Source organism: Clarias gariepinus, chromosome 1 (assembly GCF_024256425.1).
Source record: "Clarias gariepinus isolate MV-2021 ecotype Netherlands chromosome 1, CGAR_prim_01v2, whole genome shotgun sequence".
Classification (NCBI taxonomy): Eukaryota; Metazoa; Chordata; class Actinopteri; order Siluriformes; family Clariidae; genus Clarias; species Clarias gariepinus.
The window spans coordinates 32589022-32607608 of record NC_071100.1 but is presented as its reverse complement, the minus strand read 5'-3'; the positions used below and the strand labels follow the sequence as shown (position 1 = coordinate 32607608).

General features: G+C 40.6%; 1 protein-coding gene across 1 annotated transcript in view; it reads right to left on the bottom strand.

Annotated features, from left to right (window-relative positions):
• Positions 1 to 47: 47 nt before the first annotated feature.
• zanl (zonadhesin, like) overlaps positions 48 to 18587 on the bottom strand; it is a 46311-nt gene continuing 27771 nt past the window's right edge. Inside the window, exons 70-119 of the mRNA XM_053495448.1 lie at positions 18409 to 18547; positions 18149 to 18265; positions 17893 to 18017; positions 17527 to 17672; positions 17104 to 17247; positions 16838 to 16945; positions 16519 to 16688; positions 14992 to 15194; positions 14651 to 14855; positions 14375 to 14568; positions 14149 to 14290; positions 13748 to 13992; positions 13486 to 13634; positions 13152 to 13280; positions 12896 to 13034; positions 12653 to 12794; positions 12303 to 12499; positions 12075 to 12213; positions 11816 to 11932; positions 11560 to 11684; positions 10656 to 10801; positions 10373 to 10516; positions 10170 to 10277; positions 9853 to 10022; positions 9529 to 9731; positions 9239 to 9380; positions 8885 to 9141; positions 8584 to 8761; positions 8304 to 8412; positions 7946 to 8040; positions 7686 to 7862; positions 7248 to 7450; positions 7002 to 7146; positions 6540 to 6781; positions 6179 to 6343; positions 5786 to 5913; positions 5339 to 5610; positions 4991 to 5199; positions 4622 to 4766; positions 4152 to 4399; positions 3824 to 3953; positions 3486 to 3687; positions 3141 to 3302; positions 2933 to 3063; positions 1433 to 1635; positions 1199 to 1334; positions 908 to 1039; positions 700 to 793; positions 389 to 447; positions 48 to 304 (exon numbers count right to left, since the gene is read on the bottom strand). Coding sequence (XP_053351423.1) covers positions 231 to 304; positions 389 to 447; positions 700 to 793; positions 908 to 1039; positions 1199 to 1334; positions 1433 to 1635; positions 2933 to 3063; positions 3141 to 3302; positions 3486 to 3687; positions 3824 to 3953; positions 4152 to 4399; positions 4622 to 4766; positions 4991 to 5199; positions 5339 to 5610; positions 5786 to 5913; positions 6179 to 6343; positions 6540 to 6781; positions 7002 to 7146; positions 7248 to 7450; positions 7686 to 7862; positions 7946 to 8040; positions 8304 to 8412; positions 8584 to 8761; positions 8885 to 9141; positions 9239 to 9380; positions 9529 to 9731; positions 9853 to 10022; positions 10170 to 10277; positions 10373 to 10516; positions 10656 to 10801; positions 11560 to 11684; positions 11816 to 11932; positions 12075 to 12213; positions 12303 to 12499; positions 12653 to 12794; positions 12896 to 13034; positions 13152 to 13280; positions 13486 to 13634; positions 13748 to 13992; positions 14149 to 14290; positions 14375 to 14568; positions 14651 to 14855; positions 14992 to 15194; positions 16519 to 16688; positions 16838 to 16945; positions 17104 to 17247; positions 17527 to 17672; positions 17893 to 18017; positions 18149 to 18265; positions 18409 to 18547 — 7884 coding nt within the window. The 3' untranslated portion in view covers positions 48 to 230. The remainder of the gene's footprint in view (positions 305 to 388; positions 448 to 699; positions 794 to 907; positions 1040 to 1198; positions 1335 to 1432; positions 1636 to 2932; positions 3064 to 3140; positions 3303 to 3485; positions 3688 to 3823; positions 3954 to 4151; positions 4400 to 4621; positions 4767 to 4990; positions 5200 to 5338; positions 5611 to 5785; positions 5914 to 6178; positions 6344 to 6539; positions 6782 to 7001; positions 7147 to 7247; positions 7451 to 7685; positions 7863 to 7945; positions 8041 to 8303; positions 8413 to 8583; positions 8762 to 8884; positions 9142 to 9238; positions 9381 to 9528; positions 9732 to 9852; positions 10023 to 10169; positions 10278 to 10372; positions 10517 to 10655; positions 10802 to 11559; positions 11685 to 11815; positions 11933 to 12074; positions 12214 to 12302; positions 12500 to 12652; positions 12795 to 12895; positions 13035 to 13151; positions 13281 to 13485; positions 13635 to 13747; positions 13993 to 14148; positions 14291 to 14374; positions 14569 to 14650; positions 14856 to 14991; positions 15195 to 16518; positions 16689 to 16837; positions 16946 to 17103; positions 17248 to 17526; positions 17673 to 17892; positions 18018 to 18148; positions 18266 to 18408; positions 18548 to 18587) is intronic.

Sequence of the window (18587 nt, the reverse complement as noted above, 5' to 3'; positions counted from 1 at the left end):
ACATACACTGTTTAAAAAACTTAACATTTAATTAAGTCAGTAGATTATTCCAAGTATTGTACCAAGAATTACAGTAATGTTTACAAATAAGTTAGTAAGTGAAACATGATTAGAAAACATTAATCATGGACAAAAGTAATTGAATAGTTGTTCACATGTTAATTCCTGCAACAATGATATTTTAATAAATACAAAATGAAATCATATTAAAATTAGAACATATGGCTGATTTAGAATTTGGACGCTTTTAAAACTGTGCTGTCCACACTTCCACTTGCCGTACTCAGATTGTCATAGATGTGGTCTATTGGAAGAGGTAAAGTCTGTTAGTTAAATTATACATCAGTTTTTTAAAAAAACAACTTCTACCAGAAAACACCAAACATACCTTTATTTGCCAGTGGTATACTGTTTGTGCTGCTAGTATCATAACTGTATTTTTTGTACCTGAAAGAAGAACGGAATTTTACTCACTGTTCTACTTGTCACAACATACATTATGTAAATGAAATACATTTAAAATTCTTTAACCTGACATTTATTTTTTAAGAGTCACTATATAATCACTGTTCTCATTACAACTCACATTTTAAATTAATAATGCATAATGAACAACTATTTAATTTGAATGAGAATTGATATGAAAAATGTCATGGGTAGACACTGCAAAACTGCATTCTTTTGTTTTCTTGGACATACCTGCCAGATTTCTTGCAGATGCACACAATTGTCACGATGATGATGATGACGGCAAGTGGTACCAAGACAGAAATCAGAATGATGGTTGTCTGATCTGTTAGAACAGAAGGTGGCAGTATACCAATCAGTCCTTAAAGCATATTGCAGCTGTTTTATGAGTACATTATGCAGATCTATTTTTGATTAATTAATTACTTGATTTATTTACCTAGACCATTACTATCTTCAGTTTCACAATTGCTCCCTTTAAAGCCTTTTGGACATTCGCAGGTGTAGCTGTTGTCTGATCCCACAACACAAGTGCCACCGTTCAAGCATGGTGAGCTTGAGCATGGGTTCACTGAGAAAGACAATGTCAATTAGAGCAGGCTTATATTTCCCTAACATCATATACTGTAAAACTATTGTGGTTAGAAAGCAAGCAGCATGATTTGTATAAACAGATTTTCTGACTCATTGACAGGAACATATTGTGGGTGTTTAAAGTGGAGTCACTTACAGTCGTAGCAATCACGTATGGTGTTCGAGATGGTACAGACTTGGTTTTCTTTGCAGCCTTTGGGTTGACATACAGCACCAGTGGGTGTACACTGACAGCTCTGAGCACAGTCTTCAGTCACAAATGTCTCCATCAGCTGTGTGCACATGCGTAGAGAAAAGCAGATGTTCTGAGCTCATACAACCTTACTTACTTAAGGTAATTCTAATTAAGAATGCATAACACTGGACTTACAGTGTAATAGCGGTTTAAATAGCTACAACCACATCCGGTGTACGGGACACACTCAGTGCCACTCAGGGTAAATCCATTATTACATTGACATCCTTCTAAGCATGTGGTTTGCTCACACTCTGAGGGTGCTGCCAAGTTTGCGCATGATGATGGACATGCAGTCATGCAGGTTGTATAGATACTGTTGGCACCACATGAAAGACCTATAACCAAATACAGACCCAATGCACACAGTGAGGAAATCTAGCCAAGAGCAGTGTTGACCCGCACCTTCAGGTTTTATTTTCATGTGTTCATCGGGAAAAGATGTAATCTGCTAAAATAATGTACATTTATATACACTACACTGCTTGGCTGTTTGGATTTAGATTAGCAAATATGTAATACTTTGATTTGATAAATACTGCAGTGATTTATATGTTTCAGCTGACAACAATTCTTAACACTAATTGATACAGCTTCTCATTTGTTAAACAATCACTATGTCAGAAGATGGTCATGGAAAAGACGTTACTGATGATAACATTTTTGGCCTTCATAAAGCAAAGAAAACAACTAAGGATGTTGCTAAAACTACAGATGTTGGGTTAAGATCTGTCCAACACATTGTTAAATCCTGGAACAACCTCAGAATATATGTGGTAAGAAAAAAACAAAACATAAATGACTGTGCTCAGAGATCACTTAAACACTTGATGAAGTTGCATCAGAAAAAAATACATTGATAGTAAAAATAACAGCTATGTTTAATAATGAAAGTAAGAGTGTGCATTTACACACACACACACACACACACACACACACACACACAGTATTAAGCTGCACAGCCTTAGAAAAAATACACTTGTTTTTTAAGGGGAAATCGAAAATCTTTATGGTCTACGGCTTTCATTTGCCATAGATCAATTAATCGAATCAACTCTTTGGTCTAACTAAACTTTGGTGCATGAGGTTGTTAAAACCGTGCCCGCATGCTCTAATCTTTTGATTGTGTCATGCTGCTTTGTGATAATGACAATTGTTAAAAGCGCTATCCTGCACAAATAAAATAGATTTGAATTGAATAATCAAAGATAAAGGCAATCGAACAAAATATTAATGTCTCTTTTTTCTTTGGCCAGGCAGTAAATTATAATATGTAATAAAATTACCAACTGCTTATGGTATATAGTATGGCTCACAAATGTATAATAATGAATCAGAATATTTCCATACTGAGACATCTTGAAATAACAGTATGGACAAATCAGTCAATTAGAGGTCATTTAGAGGTATGTCTCTGAAAGGATGTTTTCACTGGACTGAGAACAATAAAATCATTCTGACATTTATTACACTGAAACTGTTATTGAACCGTCACAAACACAAGGTACAGTATGATAAAGTACTGCAAATTACAGAGAAAGAGCTTACTTAATAAAATGAGAATCTGGGTGTCCCCAAACTTTTGATAAACTATGTGTGTGTGTGTGTGTGTGTGTGAGAGAGAGAGAGACATACCACAGTCCAGCTGTTGTCTCCAAGCCCCTAATTTAATTCCCTGCTCCTGACAAGCCAGGGCATAAACAGCATAGCTGTCACAACGCAGTGTTGAATTGCTCTGCTCTGCACACAAGTCGAACACACAATCCCTGCAACACACAAACATTCTTAACATCTATGCTCTGCGGATAGAGCTTGTTACAATAATGCAGGTCACTGTGCTTACTCCTGGAATTGATCAGGTAAAATAGTGGCATGGCAGAGGGCAAAGGGTCCTGAGGGGTCACTCAATGCTCCACACTTATTCTTCCCATTCAGGTCCTCCTGCTGAGCTGGAGTGCATCCGAGTTCGTCAAAGCCCGAGTTCAAATCTTCTTCCGCCTGTCTCCTGAGGCAAATGCAGAGAGAGAGAGAGAGTAAATTTGAGCCAGGTGGTTTTGTAGCTGAGTGGGTAATAAAAAGAAGGAGTCTGTGCAGTTTTGTCTGATGATGATTACTATTAACTTAAGGCAAAAAAATGACGTAATGACTGATCGTCAGAAAAGGCCCGGTTTGAAAGTGCTTTGCTCACTTGTGCAGACGGTTGTGCCGTGGCTGGTCTGAGGTGTAGAACTCCAATCCCTGCTTGTCACTCACTCTCCAGCTGTCTCCAAACTCATTGAGGTCACGAGTGAGGGTGCCATCAGGCTTCACATACTCATTTTTCGACTGACTGTCATAGTTTCCACAAAGGCCAAGCACGAACGTCTTGTAGGTGCTCGGCAAAATCACCTCTGGTTATCGAGAAAGGAAATTGTGCTGTCAGTGCTGTGGTCTGTGTTTGTTCCGTGTTGTACAGTCTAGTGTGGGTGTGCATGTGACTTGGCCTAAGTATTAATTTGCACACGTGGTGTTTGTCTTTATTCTCACCTCCTTGCATGTTGCCATCAAAGCGCACGGTGAGGCCAAAGTCAGTTGTGACCTGAAGGTAACAGGAGTTCAAGGTGATCTTGATACCCGGGTTAGGACTGTACGGCGTGAACACACGCTCACCATTAACCTGTGGAAGGCATCAATCACCACCGCACAGAAATGAGTAAACAACTGTAGTTTCTATTTCTGAAACTGTGTGGTAAAATTCTAATCCCCTATGACTAGGGGGGATTATTGACACATTTTCAGTTTCACTGCACTAAGATTATATGCTTAATTTTACCACATGCATGCCACGTTTAACATAAATGATGCATTTCCTTACCAGCAGCACTCTCTTCTGCTGCAAGCGAATGTTGAAACCATACACATCCACATACACCTCGTGTAGAAAGGAGATGCGGTTGTTGCCTCCTCTGCGAACATTCTTACCCCTCACGGTTAGGGGGGTGAGGAAACTGGGTAGATTATTATCCTTGGTTAGCATGTATGTATACGCACCCTGGTAGTGGTGATTGAATTTGTCAAAGGTCCGATAGTGTGGATCTCCAGAAATTATGCACTTGTCAAAACCTATAAATGTAAGGAAAAAGATTAAAAGGTGTGACACGGTATTTTAAATATTTGGCTTGAATAGCACTCTCACGACGGTAGAATTTATTTTGTGGGAAAAAAAGGGCATTATAACATGCATGGAAGATTACATGTATACTGACAGAGAAAACAACCTGCGGAAAATGAAAAAAATACAAAACTGTCTGGCCGACCGTAAGGTTATCGGTTTCTAAGACTCACGCTCAGGTTTGCAGTAGCGCTCGCCATCACTGTTCAAAGCACAAGTGGAGCTGGAGCTACACTGAAACTTCTTGCAGCTCAGTACTCCTCCGTGGCTGCATGTGCACTTCTGGTCACAGTGTTGTGTCACCCAAGAATCCCCAACCTGTGACACACAGCAGAGTTACTGACCATGGCAGTCTTGTCTTTATCACAAATGCAAAACTGTGTGTCCCACTGAAAGCTCACGATGGGAGCACATAAACCGCAGGTAAATATTCCCATCATGCAACATTCATTCTAAAGCTCAATCTAAAAACAAAAAATCTTGTAATCCTTCTTCAAAAGTTGTCGTATATGGATACGGATCAAAGTTGATTTGCAACTTACATCATGATATTCTCCTTTGCTGTCCACACATCCACAGTTGGAAAGTGAAACACACTTGCCATCACTCAGCACAAAGCCTGCGTTACACTGGCAGCCCTCCACACATCCATTTGGTGGCAGGGGACAGAAAATGGGGAAAAGGTCTGCACAGGTGGGAGGGCATGGTGCTGTACAGTCTGAGTAATGGCTGTTTGGAGGGCATGGAAGAGCTGTATGGAAGGTCAGAACAGAAAAGCTGCCGTCATACATCTGAGGTGTTCTACATTTAACCTTACCTCTGTAATTTTATTAGCTGACTCTATAAAGCATTAACAGCATTCTCATTTTAGTAGCTTCACTATTACTCACGGCAGAAGGTAATGTTTCTCCAGCTGATTGTAACACCGGCGCTCTGACAGGCCTGGGCATAGGCCTCCACGTTGTCACACAGAGTGGACTCCATGCCATTATACTCGCACATGTCATAGATGCAGTTTTTCACAAAGGGATCAGGAGGGATAAGTGAGTGGCAGGGTTTAAACAGGTTTGACATCATGATGCTGGCACACTGTTCACTGATGGCCTCCTCTTCCTCGGCTGTGCAGTTCGGGTGCACATCTGGACGTGTGTCTGGCTGGCATCTAGAGAAACAAAAATGACAAGGACATAAAAACCAATAAATAAGATGTGGTCATTTATAAGCAAATTCATCAGGTAAGCATTTGTATCACACTTCCTGGTACTTATATATAAACACCTGATTATTGGGATGTGTTATTTAATCGACAAATGATCATTGTGTGTATACAAAATTACCCTGGATCGCTGTCTCCCTCTGCCTTCCAGCTGTTACCCAACTCTATGACATTGTCAGCTGGCTGGCCATTTGGCATCAAGTTGTCATCACTGGAATTACCATTGTAGTTACCACACATTCCACATACCTACCAAATTGATAGGAGTTAGAAAACAACATTGAGCAGCAACATACTGTATAGTAGAGCAATACTTCTTGGCTACAACTGACTGAAATAACTCAATTTCAAAACTTTTTTTTTTTCATATGCATGATCATGTACATATATGCACCTGAGTAAATCAATTCCTCATCCTATGCTTGTTGTAGAGATGAAATAAAGCCTTGTTAAAGGGCAACTAGAAGCCTCTGAGCACTTCTCCTTTGCAAGTATCATCAGCATGTTTTCTTACCTTGTCGAAGTAGTCACCAGGAACAGTGATTTCCACATGGTGAACACCATCAAACTGGACAATGAGGCCAAAGTCAGTGGACAGAACACTGTTGACTCCACTGGTGAACACCCTGGCCTTGGCGACAGTAATGTCCATGGGAGTACGAATCCTTTGGCCATCCAGCTATAGAAGGCAAAACCAGAAGACTTTATGATCAAATATGTTCTAGCTACTCCATAGGGGTATTGTATTTTAACAATCCTACATCATGTACATGCCTATATGACCAATACCTTTGGAAAAAAAAAAGAAAAACATTACTTCTTGCCCAATACTTCTTGTATTGCCCATCTAAACTAAATGTTTTTATGACTCTTACCAGTACTCTCTTGCTCTTGCTCAGTGTGACATTGGCTCCTGGAAGGTAGACAGTGACAGACCGAACATAGGAGGCCTCAGGCTGGCCACGCTCTTCATTCTTGGCCACAATGGTAAATGGAGTCACCATGGAGGTGTTGCACACTTCCACCAAAGTGTAGGTACATGTGCCCATGTAAGTGTGCATGACACCATCAAAGGTATAGTAATGAGGATCGCCAGCTATGTGGCAAATACCCACTCCTGTTCAAACAGAGATTTATAGAGGTTACATTAAAGGCTGAATGAGTGATGTACCAAAAGCATTGTTGTTGGTTAACTGCTATTTTATGTAGTTGGAAAGAGAATGTTGATTTGGAAAATAAATGGTAACCTTGACCTTGTACTACGTGTGAATACATCCACTTTACTGTACTGTGGGATAGTAGCTGACTGGTTTATTTCAGGATTGAACAGTGCCTACCTGTATCTACACAGCCCAGCTGGCCTTCTTGAACTTTACATTCTTGTGCGGGGCTGCACTTCCATGCTTCACATGTCACATTGTTCAAAGGATGACACATGCAGCGTTCAGAGCAGTCATCCTTAGTAAACCAGCTTTCACCCACCTGAGTAAAGCACACGTGCAATTATTAGCATATTTTGTTAATAAAAACATGATTGAACATAGGACTCAGCTATTACAATTATACAAAACACGTTTACGTACAGGTCTATAGTTGCTGTTCTTATCGGTACATCCACACTGACTGAAGGGCACACATTTGTCTCCGCTCAATATCAGTCCTTCATCACAAACACATCCTTCTACACATGGCTGTTTGCATGTGCTGGCTGAGCCAGGATCCTGACAGCTGGCGGGGCATGCAGTAGCACAGTGCTCATAGTGACTGCCAACAGCACATTTTAGGGCTGAAGGACATAGAGAAACAAGAAGCAAATTTATTAAGGGGCTGCAATAAACCCTCAAATGTTTTTTTGTGCAGAAAGGTTTGAACAATCGGAATGGGAGACAGTGGCAGCTAATTATACACTAAAGAACTAAAGCTGAAAATTAGGCATGAATTTACCTCCTTGATAACGTAGAAACAAAATTTTATAACTTTTCTCTACCTCATGCCCATGGACAAATAAATAAAACACTCACGGCAGAAAGTGTTGTTTCTCCAGTTAATTGGCACCCCAGCTTGGGCACAAAGTACAGCGTAGCTCTCAATAGCCTGGCAGAGGGCCACTGGGGAACCACCTGTGCCACACTGGTCGAAAACGCAGTTCTCAAAGTATGGATTAGGCGGCACAACAGTATGGCATGCTTTGAAGATTCCTGAGTGGACAGAGGAGGGATAGTGCTTAGGCAAAGACATCAGATGGGATGAGCAAATGGTGTGTGTGTGTGTGTGTTCTCACCATCAGGATCAGTGATCATTCCACAGCTGGTTGGTTTCTTAGCTTCACTCTCAATATCTTTATCACATACAATATCTCCACCTCCATTGGTACAACTGAAAGTCAGAATAAGAAATAAACATAAAGATCATTTCAAATGACTTAACAAAATTGAGAAAACTCTACAGCCATCAGTCATATGCACAGAAAAATGGAGACAGGTTATTTGCCCGAACACGTTTTAGGCTCAGGCATTACTTCATGAGTTTCATGTTGCAAAGGTTTCTTCTGTAATTATAAAGCATGTACCAACATGCACTTTATGGGTTTGAACACCACACGTCCTGTAACCACAATAATTAAAAGCGCTATCACTCACTCTGGTCTGTCATCAGGCACCTGCCAGCTCTCTCCAAGCTCATTGGTGTTGCTTGTAGGCTTGCCACTTGACATAATGTTGTCATCTGCTGGGTTGTCATTGTAATTTCCTTTGAGAATGATGTAAAAATGTGAATATTAACAATTAGAGAATTTAAGGACGATATATAGTTGTGGAAGAGATTATTCACCTAAATTTCTACAAGAAATTTATTCATTTACTTAATAACAACTGTATTCAGTTGTTAATCACTGTGTTGAACTGTGCTCTTGAATCTTACCACACATTCCACATAACAAGCCTTTGTAGGAGGATGGGAGACTGACATCGGCATGGTGATTGCCATCAAAGCGCACACGCAGACCAAAGTTTGTCTCCAGCACTACAAATGTTCCACTGAGGAAGATGTTTATATCATTTGTCAGAGTGATGGGAACTGTCAGCTGAACTCCATTTACCTGTAACAAGGAAGGTAATGCTGTTACACTCCTGCATGAACAAACAGTATTTTGTAATGTCCAGTACTAAACTACCATAAACACACAACTCCAATTTAGTCAAGTCTGTGAAATGCATCTCACCTGGACCTTACGGCCTTTGCCTAAGATAATCTTATTTCCATACACATTGATGATGACTGATTTCACATAAGACACTTTCTTGTTATTGCCCCTGTGTTCATTCTGAGTGTCGACAGTAAAGTATGGCATCCCAGATGTTTCATTGCAGGGTTTAGTGAGGGTGTAGGAGCAGGAACCCATGAAATGATGGACCTTATTATCAAAAGAGGTGTAATGAGGGTCTCCGGACACAGAGCAGATCCCTGGAACTGTAGGCTCTGTGAGAAAGGAAGAAGGAATATGATTAAACTGTAAATCACTAAGTAGGAACCACAGACGTTTTTTTTTTAATTTTATTTAATTTATTTTCTTTACCTTTTGGTTTACAGATGTACTCTCCATCAAACAGCTGGCAGGTCTCTGTAGGCAGACAACTGGTGTTGGAGCAGCGGATGGTTTTTCCACTTAGACACACACACTGATGTTCACACCCTTCCAGGTACCAGCTCTCATTCACCTAGACAGTACACAAGTACATAAACAGGTTACAATATCAATATCAAATGATATGATTGTATTATTTTATTCTATATTGCTACATAATGTAATTAAGTATATTTCGAATGTGTCTTTGTGTATTTGTCCATGCGTAGCGTGAAACTCACAGGGTGGTAAGAGCCATTAGGGTCGACACAGCCACAGTCTTTAAGGGGAACACACTTGTTGTGGCTCAGGACAAAACCAGGGTCACACTCACAGCCTTCAACACACTTCTGTGCACAGCCAGGTGGACCACTCACACCCACACATGTCTCTGGACATGAGCTCACACACATAGAGTAGTGACTGTTAGGAGGACAAACCAGAGCTGTGGAGAAAAGAGGGGAACAGAATATAAAATATAGGTATTAAAAGTCAACATCTTGGAGTTATTTTATTGAGTTACACCACAGCTGTGCCTCTAAACAGTACTGTATGGTGAGACTCACGGCAGAAGTCTGGCTCCCTCCACTGGTGCACTGGAGCTCCTGCACTGAGACAGGCATCAGTATAAGCCTGGAGCTGGTCACACAGAGTCTGCAGCAGTCCGTTGTAGCGGCACATATCAAACACACAGCTCTGGAAGAAGGGCAGGGGGTCCACCACCTTTATACAATCCCTATGTGCATAAGAGGAATAATAAGGGAAAAATGCAGTATGTTCCTTTTCATTGTTATGGGGTTATTATAAATAAAATACAGTACATATTGAATTATTTTACCTGTAAAAATCTAAAAATTAATTTAAAAAAATCAAATTAACTCACCTAAATGGTCCTTTGTTGTCAGTAATTTTTCCACATTTCTCAGGTTTAGACACTTCAGCCTCAAGACTTGGGTCACATGATGGGTCAGGTGTGACACCAGGCTTGCACCTAGAAAATAAATTTAGAAAACAGGCTATGCACTTAAACCATTAGAAAGAAGCAAACAAACTGAGATCAAGAATGAAACAACAGAATGGACTAACGTTTCGTCTTCATCTTTATCAGTTTGCCAGCTGTTGCCGAACTGATCGGAGCTGCCAGCCAAGGAACCGTCTGGTTTAGTAAAATCATTGTTGGAGTTTCCATTGTAGTCTCCACACAAACCACACATCTGATCATAGTTAGTACTGAGAGATAGAGAGAGAGAGAGAAAGAGAGAGAGAGAGAGAGAGAGAGAGATTATAATAGGTATAGAATTTTGATCAATGATCCTAGGAAATGGCTTCTTGGAAATGCTGGTAAATCAGTCAGTCCTTGATGCAGTACCTGGGCACGGTGATCTTAGCGTAGTGGTTGCCATCCCAGCTCACCTTCAGACCAAAAGGAGTGGTGAGAATAACATACTGCCCAGCTGAAGTCAAAGAGATCAGAGGAGAAGGAGAGTGGGGTAGAGCTACTTTACGACCATTCACCTGCAGATGTGGGAGAGATTTGAGATATAGACATAGAGACAGCTTTATTTTAATTTTAAAAATATGTATAAAATTATACATATAAAGACGTTATAAACCTCGTCTGTGCAATATCTATCTATCTATCTATCTATCTATCTATCTATCTATCTATCTATCTATCTATCTATCTATCTATCTGTCTGTCTGTCTGTCTGTGTTTAATAGTGAACATAAGGGCACTTCCATACAAACAATGTGACAAAAATGCAAAATCGGACTAAACAGGTGGTTATAAGCAGAAAACAAAAAACTTTTTAGTAAGGCTAATCAGGTAAAAAGGTTTCAGTTTGCTTAAAAGTATAAAAATTGGAGCAATGGAAAAAGGTCATGTGGTGAAGAATCCAGACTGACCCTTTTCCAGAGTGATGGGTGTGTCAGGGTAAGAAGGGAAGAGCATGAAGCGATGCACCAATCATAAATAGTGGGCACTGTGCAAGCCTTTGGGCTTAATAATGTGGGGTTGCTTCAGTTGGTCAGGTCTATTCTCGGCGATGTTATGTGGCAATAAAATTAGGTCAGCTGATGACCTGAATGTACTGAATGATCAGATTATCCTGTCAAGCTACTTTTCCTTCCCTGATGGCATGGGCATATTTAAAAAAATTTTCAAATTGCCCACCACATATGATAATTGTAAAATTTTGGGGAATAAGAAGAGATTAAATTCAAACATATATCCCATAAAGCACTAAATAATGTTTAAAGTTCATACTAACCAGAGTGGTGCGGCTCTTCATCATTGTTACAGTGATGTTGTTGACAGTCACATACAACTTCTTGAGATAAGATACTCCAGCAATTCCTCTTTCCTCATTTTTTCCTTCCACAGAGAACCAGGGGCCTGTAAAACACACAACATTAAAACTAATTCCTGATCTGAACAACTACATATATCACCTGACTTTTAAAGTTTTTGATTTAACGACCAAATAATCATGACCTGTAGTGTAATAACCAGGTAAATTTTCTCACCAGTGTTGTTTCTGCAGGTGCGAGCCAGTGTGTAGGTGCAGGTGCCCATGAAGGTGTAGTATTTACCATCAAAGGTGTTGTAATGGGGATCACCAGAAATAATACAGTCCTTGGAGTCTAGTAAGGGGATAGGACACAGGTGGCTTCATACAACTTCTTAAAGGTAATTTTTTTTTACTTGTTTAAAAATGATCATCACTGACCCAGGCAGTTTCATGAAAAAATAAGCCACAGAATTTTACTGTAAAAAAGTACTAACCAACTGGGTAGCATCCTATTTCTCCTCCCTGCACACCACACTGCTGCATTGGAGGGCATTCAGCAGCACTGCAGCTGACGAATGGAGGGTTACACTTGCACAGAAGCTCACAGTCCTTAGTGTAGAACTCATCTCCAGGCTAACACACAGAGACAGAAGGCAGAACAGTTTAGACAGTGTACACTAAACTCATCGGCTGACTTGACAAAGACAGACAGACTCACTCACCTGGTAATAGTGTCCATTATGCATGCAGCCACATGTGTCCTGCTTCACACACTTGTCACCACTGAGTACATATCCAGGGTCACACACACACCCCTCGGAACAGGGTCTATTGCATTGGCCGGGTGGAGGAGGGTTACAGGAGGGCTGGCAAGGAGACACGCAGGAGTTGTAATGGCTGTTGGGTGGGCATGTAAGAGCTAAAGAAAAACACAAGATGTTACTGAAGTAGACTGACTTGCTTAAGAATAAATAACATATATCTCGTATAGTCATACAGCTGAATAATAATTTAAATAATTAAAAATTTTGTGAAAATTGACCAAAGAGTGTTTAAGATTTTTGGGACTCACGGCAGAAGGTGTTGTTTCTCCAGGGTCCGATGATGACACCACGGTCCTGACACTCATTTACGTACGCTTCAATCGCTTCACACAGTGCAGAGTCAGGGCCACCCAATGCACACAGGTCAAACACACAGTTTTGGAAGAAACTCTATACCAAAACACACAATAAAAACAAAGAACACGGTGTTGATTTTATATGACTAAAATAGTCTTCAGCTCAGCTGGACATGGTCTGGTCAATGAACTTACATTAGGATTGACTTTTGGGTGACAGACTGCAAATGGGCCTTGGTTGTCCAATATGATTCCACAGTAAGCAGGACTCTCATAAAGATCCTTTTCTGTGTCTGTGCAGTCTGGATCTGGCTTGACTGGTGGTTTATTGCAGCTGAAATGTAAATGTAAAGACGTGTTACTGCTCGGTCATTGTACACACCATGGAGGGAGTAAGGAACCCCCAACCTGCTCTGTATACACACTGTACAACATCAAACCAGTGACTTACTCAGGGTTTGTGTTCCAGCTGTTGCCAAAATCTGTTGGACTGGTGACCAGTTCACCGCTGGGGGTACGGAAGTCATCATTAATGTTACCATTGTAGTCTCCACACAGGCCACAAAGCTTGTCCTGATAGCTGCAGAAACACACACAAGCACATTGTATGAGCGCAAAATAAAGGGTAAATCAATTTCGATTAATCCAAGGCTGGATTTGCCCTCTAAGATTAAATAGACCAATGTTATTTGCTTATGGATTTCCTTCAGAGAAACATTTGGGCATGTCAGCCGTATACTGTATTAACAAGACCTTAATCATCATCACTGTAACACAACACTCACTCTTTGATAACTTTAATATCCATATAGTGGTTTCCATCGTAGCGAACTGTCACACCAAAGTTTAATGACACTGTGTAGAGTGTCCCCTGTTTGAAGATGTCCATTCCAGTAACAGGACTCAGTGGTATGTTCACTTTGGTTCCATTCACCTGAGAACCGTTGGAGAAACTTGTTCAGAAACTTATTTACTTGTACTACATTACTACTGAATCCAGATTTTCACTCTCTGTATTTTCTACAGTGATTCCCTCTGTTTCCTCACCTGCACATCTCCTCCTTTCAGGATGGACACTTGAACTCCCAGAGCATGGACATGGACAGCACTCACATAACTGATGGTGGGAATGTTGTAGCGATTCTCATTGTCAACATAGACGGCAAAATGAGGCACGTCTGTACTGTTACACGGCTCTGACATTAAGTAAGTGCAGTTGCCCATGAAGTCATAGTTCCGCTTATCAAAGGTGGTGTAGTGTGGGTCACCTGAAGCGATACAGGTGGAGGTGTCTGTAGATGGAAAAGGTAAACAAGCATTAACAATTCAATTAACCTACAATCAGAAAACCTATTTTATTCAATAGCTCTTTGAACTTTCCACATTGTAAAAGTCTCTAAAGCTGATATTATTCAGTAACACCACTGTATGTAAGTCTCACACAGCACCTTTAGGATAGCAGCCGTATGTTCCTCCAACTTGCCGACATTCTTCTGTGGGGTCACAGGTGTTGTCCACACAGCTCAAGGTATAATTGCCTGCACAGCGACACAGCTTGGAGCAGCCATTTCCGAACACAATCTCTCCTGGCTGAAACAAAATAACACTTACAGAATGAATAGTGCTGCTTGTGGGATACATTTGCCCTAAACATCTGTGAATTGTAAAAAATACCTCGTAGTAGTTATTGTTTTCATCCAGACATCCACAACTCTCGATGGGAACACAGCGTTTCCCCTTGAACACAAACCCTGGTTTGCAGAAGCAGCCAGTGATACAGGAGCCAGTGCAGTTGGTGGATGGTTCTTTACAGCTGGGAATGCAAGCTGGACCACACTCAATGTACTCAGCATCAGGAGGACACTTCACTGTTAGTGGACAGGAGAAGTTCTTAGAACATGGTTGCATTGCTGGTTATAGTGTGGAGTGATAGAAACAATATTTTTTTACCTGGTGGTGTTGGAGTGCTTGGCTCAGAGGTTGGGGGCTGGGGTGTTGGGGGCTGGGGTGTTGTGTTGGGTTTACAGATGTACTCTCCATCCAGCAGTTGGCAGGTCTCTGTAGGCAGACAACTGGTGTTGTAGCACAGAATGGTTTTTCCACTTAGACACATACACTGATGTTTACAGCCTTCAAGGTACCAGCTTTCATTCACCTAGACAGTGCACAAACACACATGTTACTTAGTGTGTAATGATACAATAAATGAGCATTTCTTCTCAGTAAATGATGTCAAGGTATTACAATATGTGTACAAGTGTATGCGTGTGTGTGTTTTGTATGAAACTCACAGGGTGGTAAGAGCCGTTAGGGTCGACGCAGCCACAGTCTTTAAGGGGAACACACTTGTTGTGGCTCAGGACAAAACCAGGGTCACACTCACAGCCTTCAACACACTTCTGTGCACAGCCAGGTGGACCACTCACACCCACACATGTCTCTGGACACGAGCTCACACACATAGAGTAGTGACTGTTAGGAGGACAAACCAGAGCTGTGGAGAGGAGAGAAAGAGAGAGAGAGAAATATTAAAAAGACAAAGAAGAACCATAAAACTTATAACATATTTATCCCACTTGTCATCACGAAGAATTTGGTTCTGCAACTGTTTTCCAGTAAAACCTCGGATTGCGAACTGAGCCAACGGTTTTTCTCTCTCTTGCGCTGCGAAGTTGTGGTTAAATTGTCCCCCCTGCTGGGTCTTAGTGCGCGTCTCTTACTGGTATAATCAACATTCGTGCACGCGTGAACTATTTAACACTGTGACCACGTGTGTGTGTGTGTAAAACATATTTTATTTTGTGTTTGTAAGTGCGTGTGTACTGTTTCTTATAGTGTGTAAAGCAAAAGACAGTCTCATTAGAAGGTAAAAAAATTATTTTCTCCCTCAGCCTCGTTATGTGTGTGCGTTATGTGTGTGCGCACGTAATTTGACACCGTGCCGGGTCTCACACACAATCTCTCTCTCTCTCTCTCTCGCCTTTTTTATTGTTAGTGTGTGTGTTTGTGTGTGTGTGTGTGTGTGTGTGAAGCACCCCCTCTCTGCTTCACACACACACACATACACACACTTTCTGCCCTACACAGAAACATTGCTCTGCCCGCGATTCTTTTCAAAGGTAAATTAAAGGTTCATTTGTTTGTTTGTTTTACTTTACAGCAGTTGTTCTTTTAGTATGTGCTCACACGAATGTCATTAGCGATGTTTCTTGCTAATTTTTTCGACAAAACAGTCTTTCTCTGTTAATGTGTGTTTATGTGAAATTAAAATAAATTTTAAAACTCAATTTTCTCCCTCAGCCTCTCTCATGTGTGTGCGTGCGCATAATTTGACACCGTGCAGGTTCACACACTCTCTCTCGGGACGGAAGGGGCTTCACGCACACACACACACACACAACCACACACACAGCGGCTGCGCACATAAACGGAAACACTTATCAGTCGGGATTTATTTTTACTTTTTTTAAATGGAAAAGTGCAGGTTAATTTGTTTCATTTTTACTTAATATTTTGTGTAAATTATTTTTATGTAATTATTATTCTGGGCTGTGGGACAAATAATTTGAGTTTTCATTATTTTTTATGGGGAAATTGAATTTGGTTTATGAGTGTTTTGGAATATGAGCCCGCTTCGCGAACGAATTATACTCGTAATCCAAGGTTCCACTGTATCTTTATATTCTTAGTTTATAAAACAAAGTGGAAATTAGTTATCTGTCCAAGACAGAGAACACGTTACTACCGTAAACTAGAGAAGAAATCACTGAATGTGTGTGTGATGATCGTTCTAAACAGTACTGTATGGTGAGACTCACGGCAGAAGTCTGGCTGCCTCCACTGGTGCACTGGAGCTCCTGCACTGAGACAGGCATCAGTATAAGCCTGGAGCTGGTCACACAGAGTCTGCAGCAGTCCGTTGTAGCGGCACATATCAAACACACAGCTCTGGAAGAAGGGCAGGGGGTCCACCACCTTTATACAATCCCTATGTGCATAAGAGGAATAATAAGGGAAAAATGCAGTATGTTCCTTTTTTTATTGTTATGGGGTTATTATAAATAAAATACAGTACATATTGAATTATTTTACCTGTAAAAATCTAAAAATTAATTTAAAAAAATCAAATTAACTCACCTAAATGGTCCTTTGTTGTCAGTGATTTTCCCGCATTTCTCAGGTTTAGACACTTCAGCCTCAAGACTTGGGTCACACGGTGGGTCAGGTGTGACATCAGGCTTGCACCTAGAAACACATCATGAACATCTTTTATATCCTAGTACTCAAACTGTCCAGTCAGGTTTGGACATACAGTATCTTCGAAAAGTAAAACCTTTATGACCTATGTAAAATTGTCAAATGGAAAAATTAAACAGAGAGAAAGTAAAACAGGATGGACTAACGTTTCGTCTTCATCTTCATCAGTTTGCCAGCTGTTGCCGAACTGATCGGAGCTGCCAGCCAGGGAACCGTCTGGTTTAGTAAAATCATTGTTGGAGTTTCCATTGTAGTCTCCACACAAACCACACATCTGATCATAGTAAGTACTGAGAGATAGAGAGAGAGGGAATGGGAGAATGAAAAATAAGAATTATCATCAACCAGGAGACATTTTTTCCTACTACGATTTGATTTGGCCTGTCTGTCGTTGCAACAAGGCTTAATTGTTTTCCCTATTTATGTTTCAATCTATGTTTGAAGCCACCAAATACTATTTACTACCTTTTAAATAGACCTACAATTTTCGATAATTTTTTATGGTAAAATGTTTGAAAATGATACGCTGCATGTACTGATATAATAAAAGCTCGATCAAGAATCAGTACCTGGGCACGGTGATCTTAGCGTAGTGGTTGCCATCCCAGCGCACCTCCAGACCAAAAGGAGTGGTGAGAATAACATACTGCCCAGCTGAAGTCATAGAGATCAGAGGAGAAGGAGAGTGGGGTAGAGCTACTTTACGACCATTCACCTGCAGATGTGGGAAAGAATTAGAAAGAGAGAGAGAGAGAGAGAGAGAGAGAGAGAGAAATTACCTCAATAAAACAATATGCATTTGGCAAAAGAAAGTAAAATTAATTGAAAAATGACACAATATGGTGCTTAAAAACATTCAGTTTTAAATGTTTTGTTAACTTAGCATTAAAAAATAAATTAATAAGAGAAAACAAATAAGCAGTTGTTAGACTGACCAGAGTGGTGCGGCTCTTCATCATTGTTACAGTGATGTTGTTGACAGTCACATACAACTTCTTGAGATAAGATACTCCAGCAATTCCTCTTTCCTCATTTTTTCCTTCCACAGAGAACCAGGGGCCTGTAAAACACACAACATTAAAACTAATTCCTGATCTGAACAACTACATATATCACCTGACTTTTAAAGTTTTTGATTTAACGACCAAATAATCATGACCTGTAGTGTAATAACCAGGTAAATTTTCTCACCAGTGTTGTTTCTGCAGGTGCGAGCCAGTGTGTAGGTGCAGGTGCCCATGAAGGTGTAGTATTTACCATCAAAGGTGTTGTAATGGGGATCACCAGAAATAATACAGTCCTTGGAGTCTAGTAAGGGGATAGGACACAGGTGGCTTCATACAACTTCTTAAAGGTAATTTTTTTTTTACTTGTTTAAAAATAATCATCACTGACCCAGGCAGTTTCATGAAAATATAAGCTACGGAATTTTACTGTAAAAAAGTACTAACCAACTGGGTAGCATCCTATTTCTCCTCCCTGCACACCACACTGCTGCATTGGAGGGCATTCAGCAGCACTGCAGCTGACGAATGGAGGGTTACACTTGCACAGAAGCTCACAGTCCTTAGTGTAGAACTCATCTCCAGGCTAATACACAGAGACAGAAGGCAGAACAGTTTAGACAGTG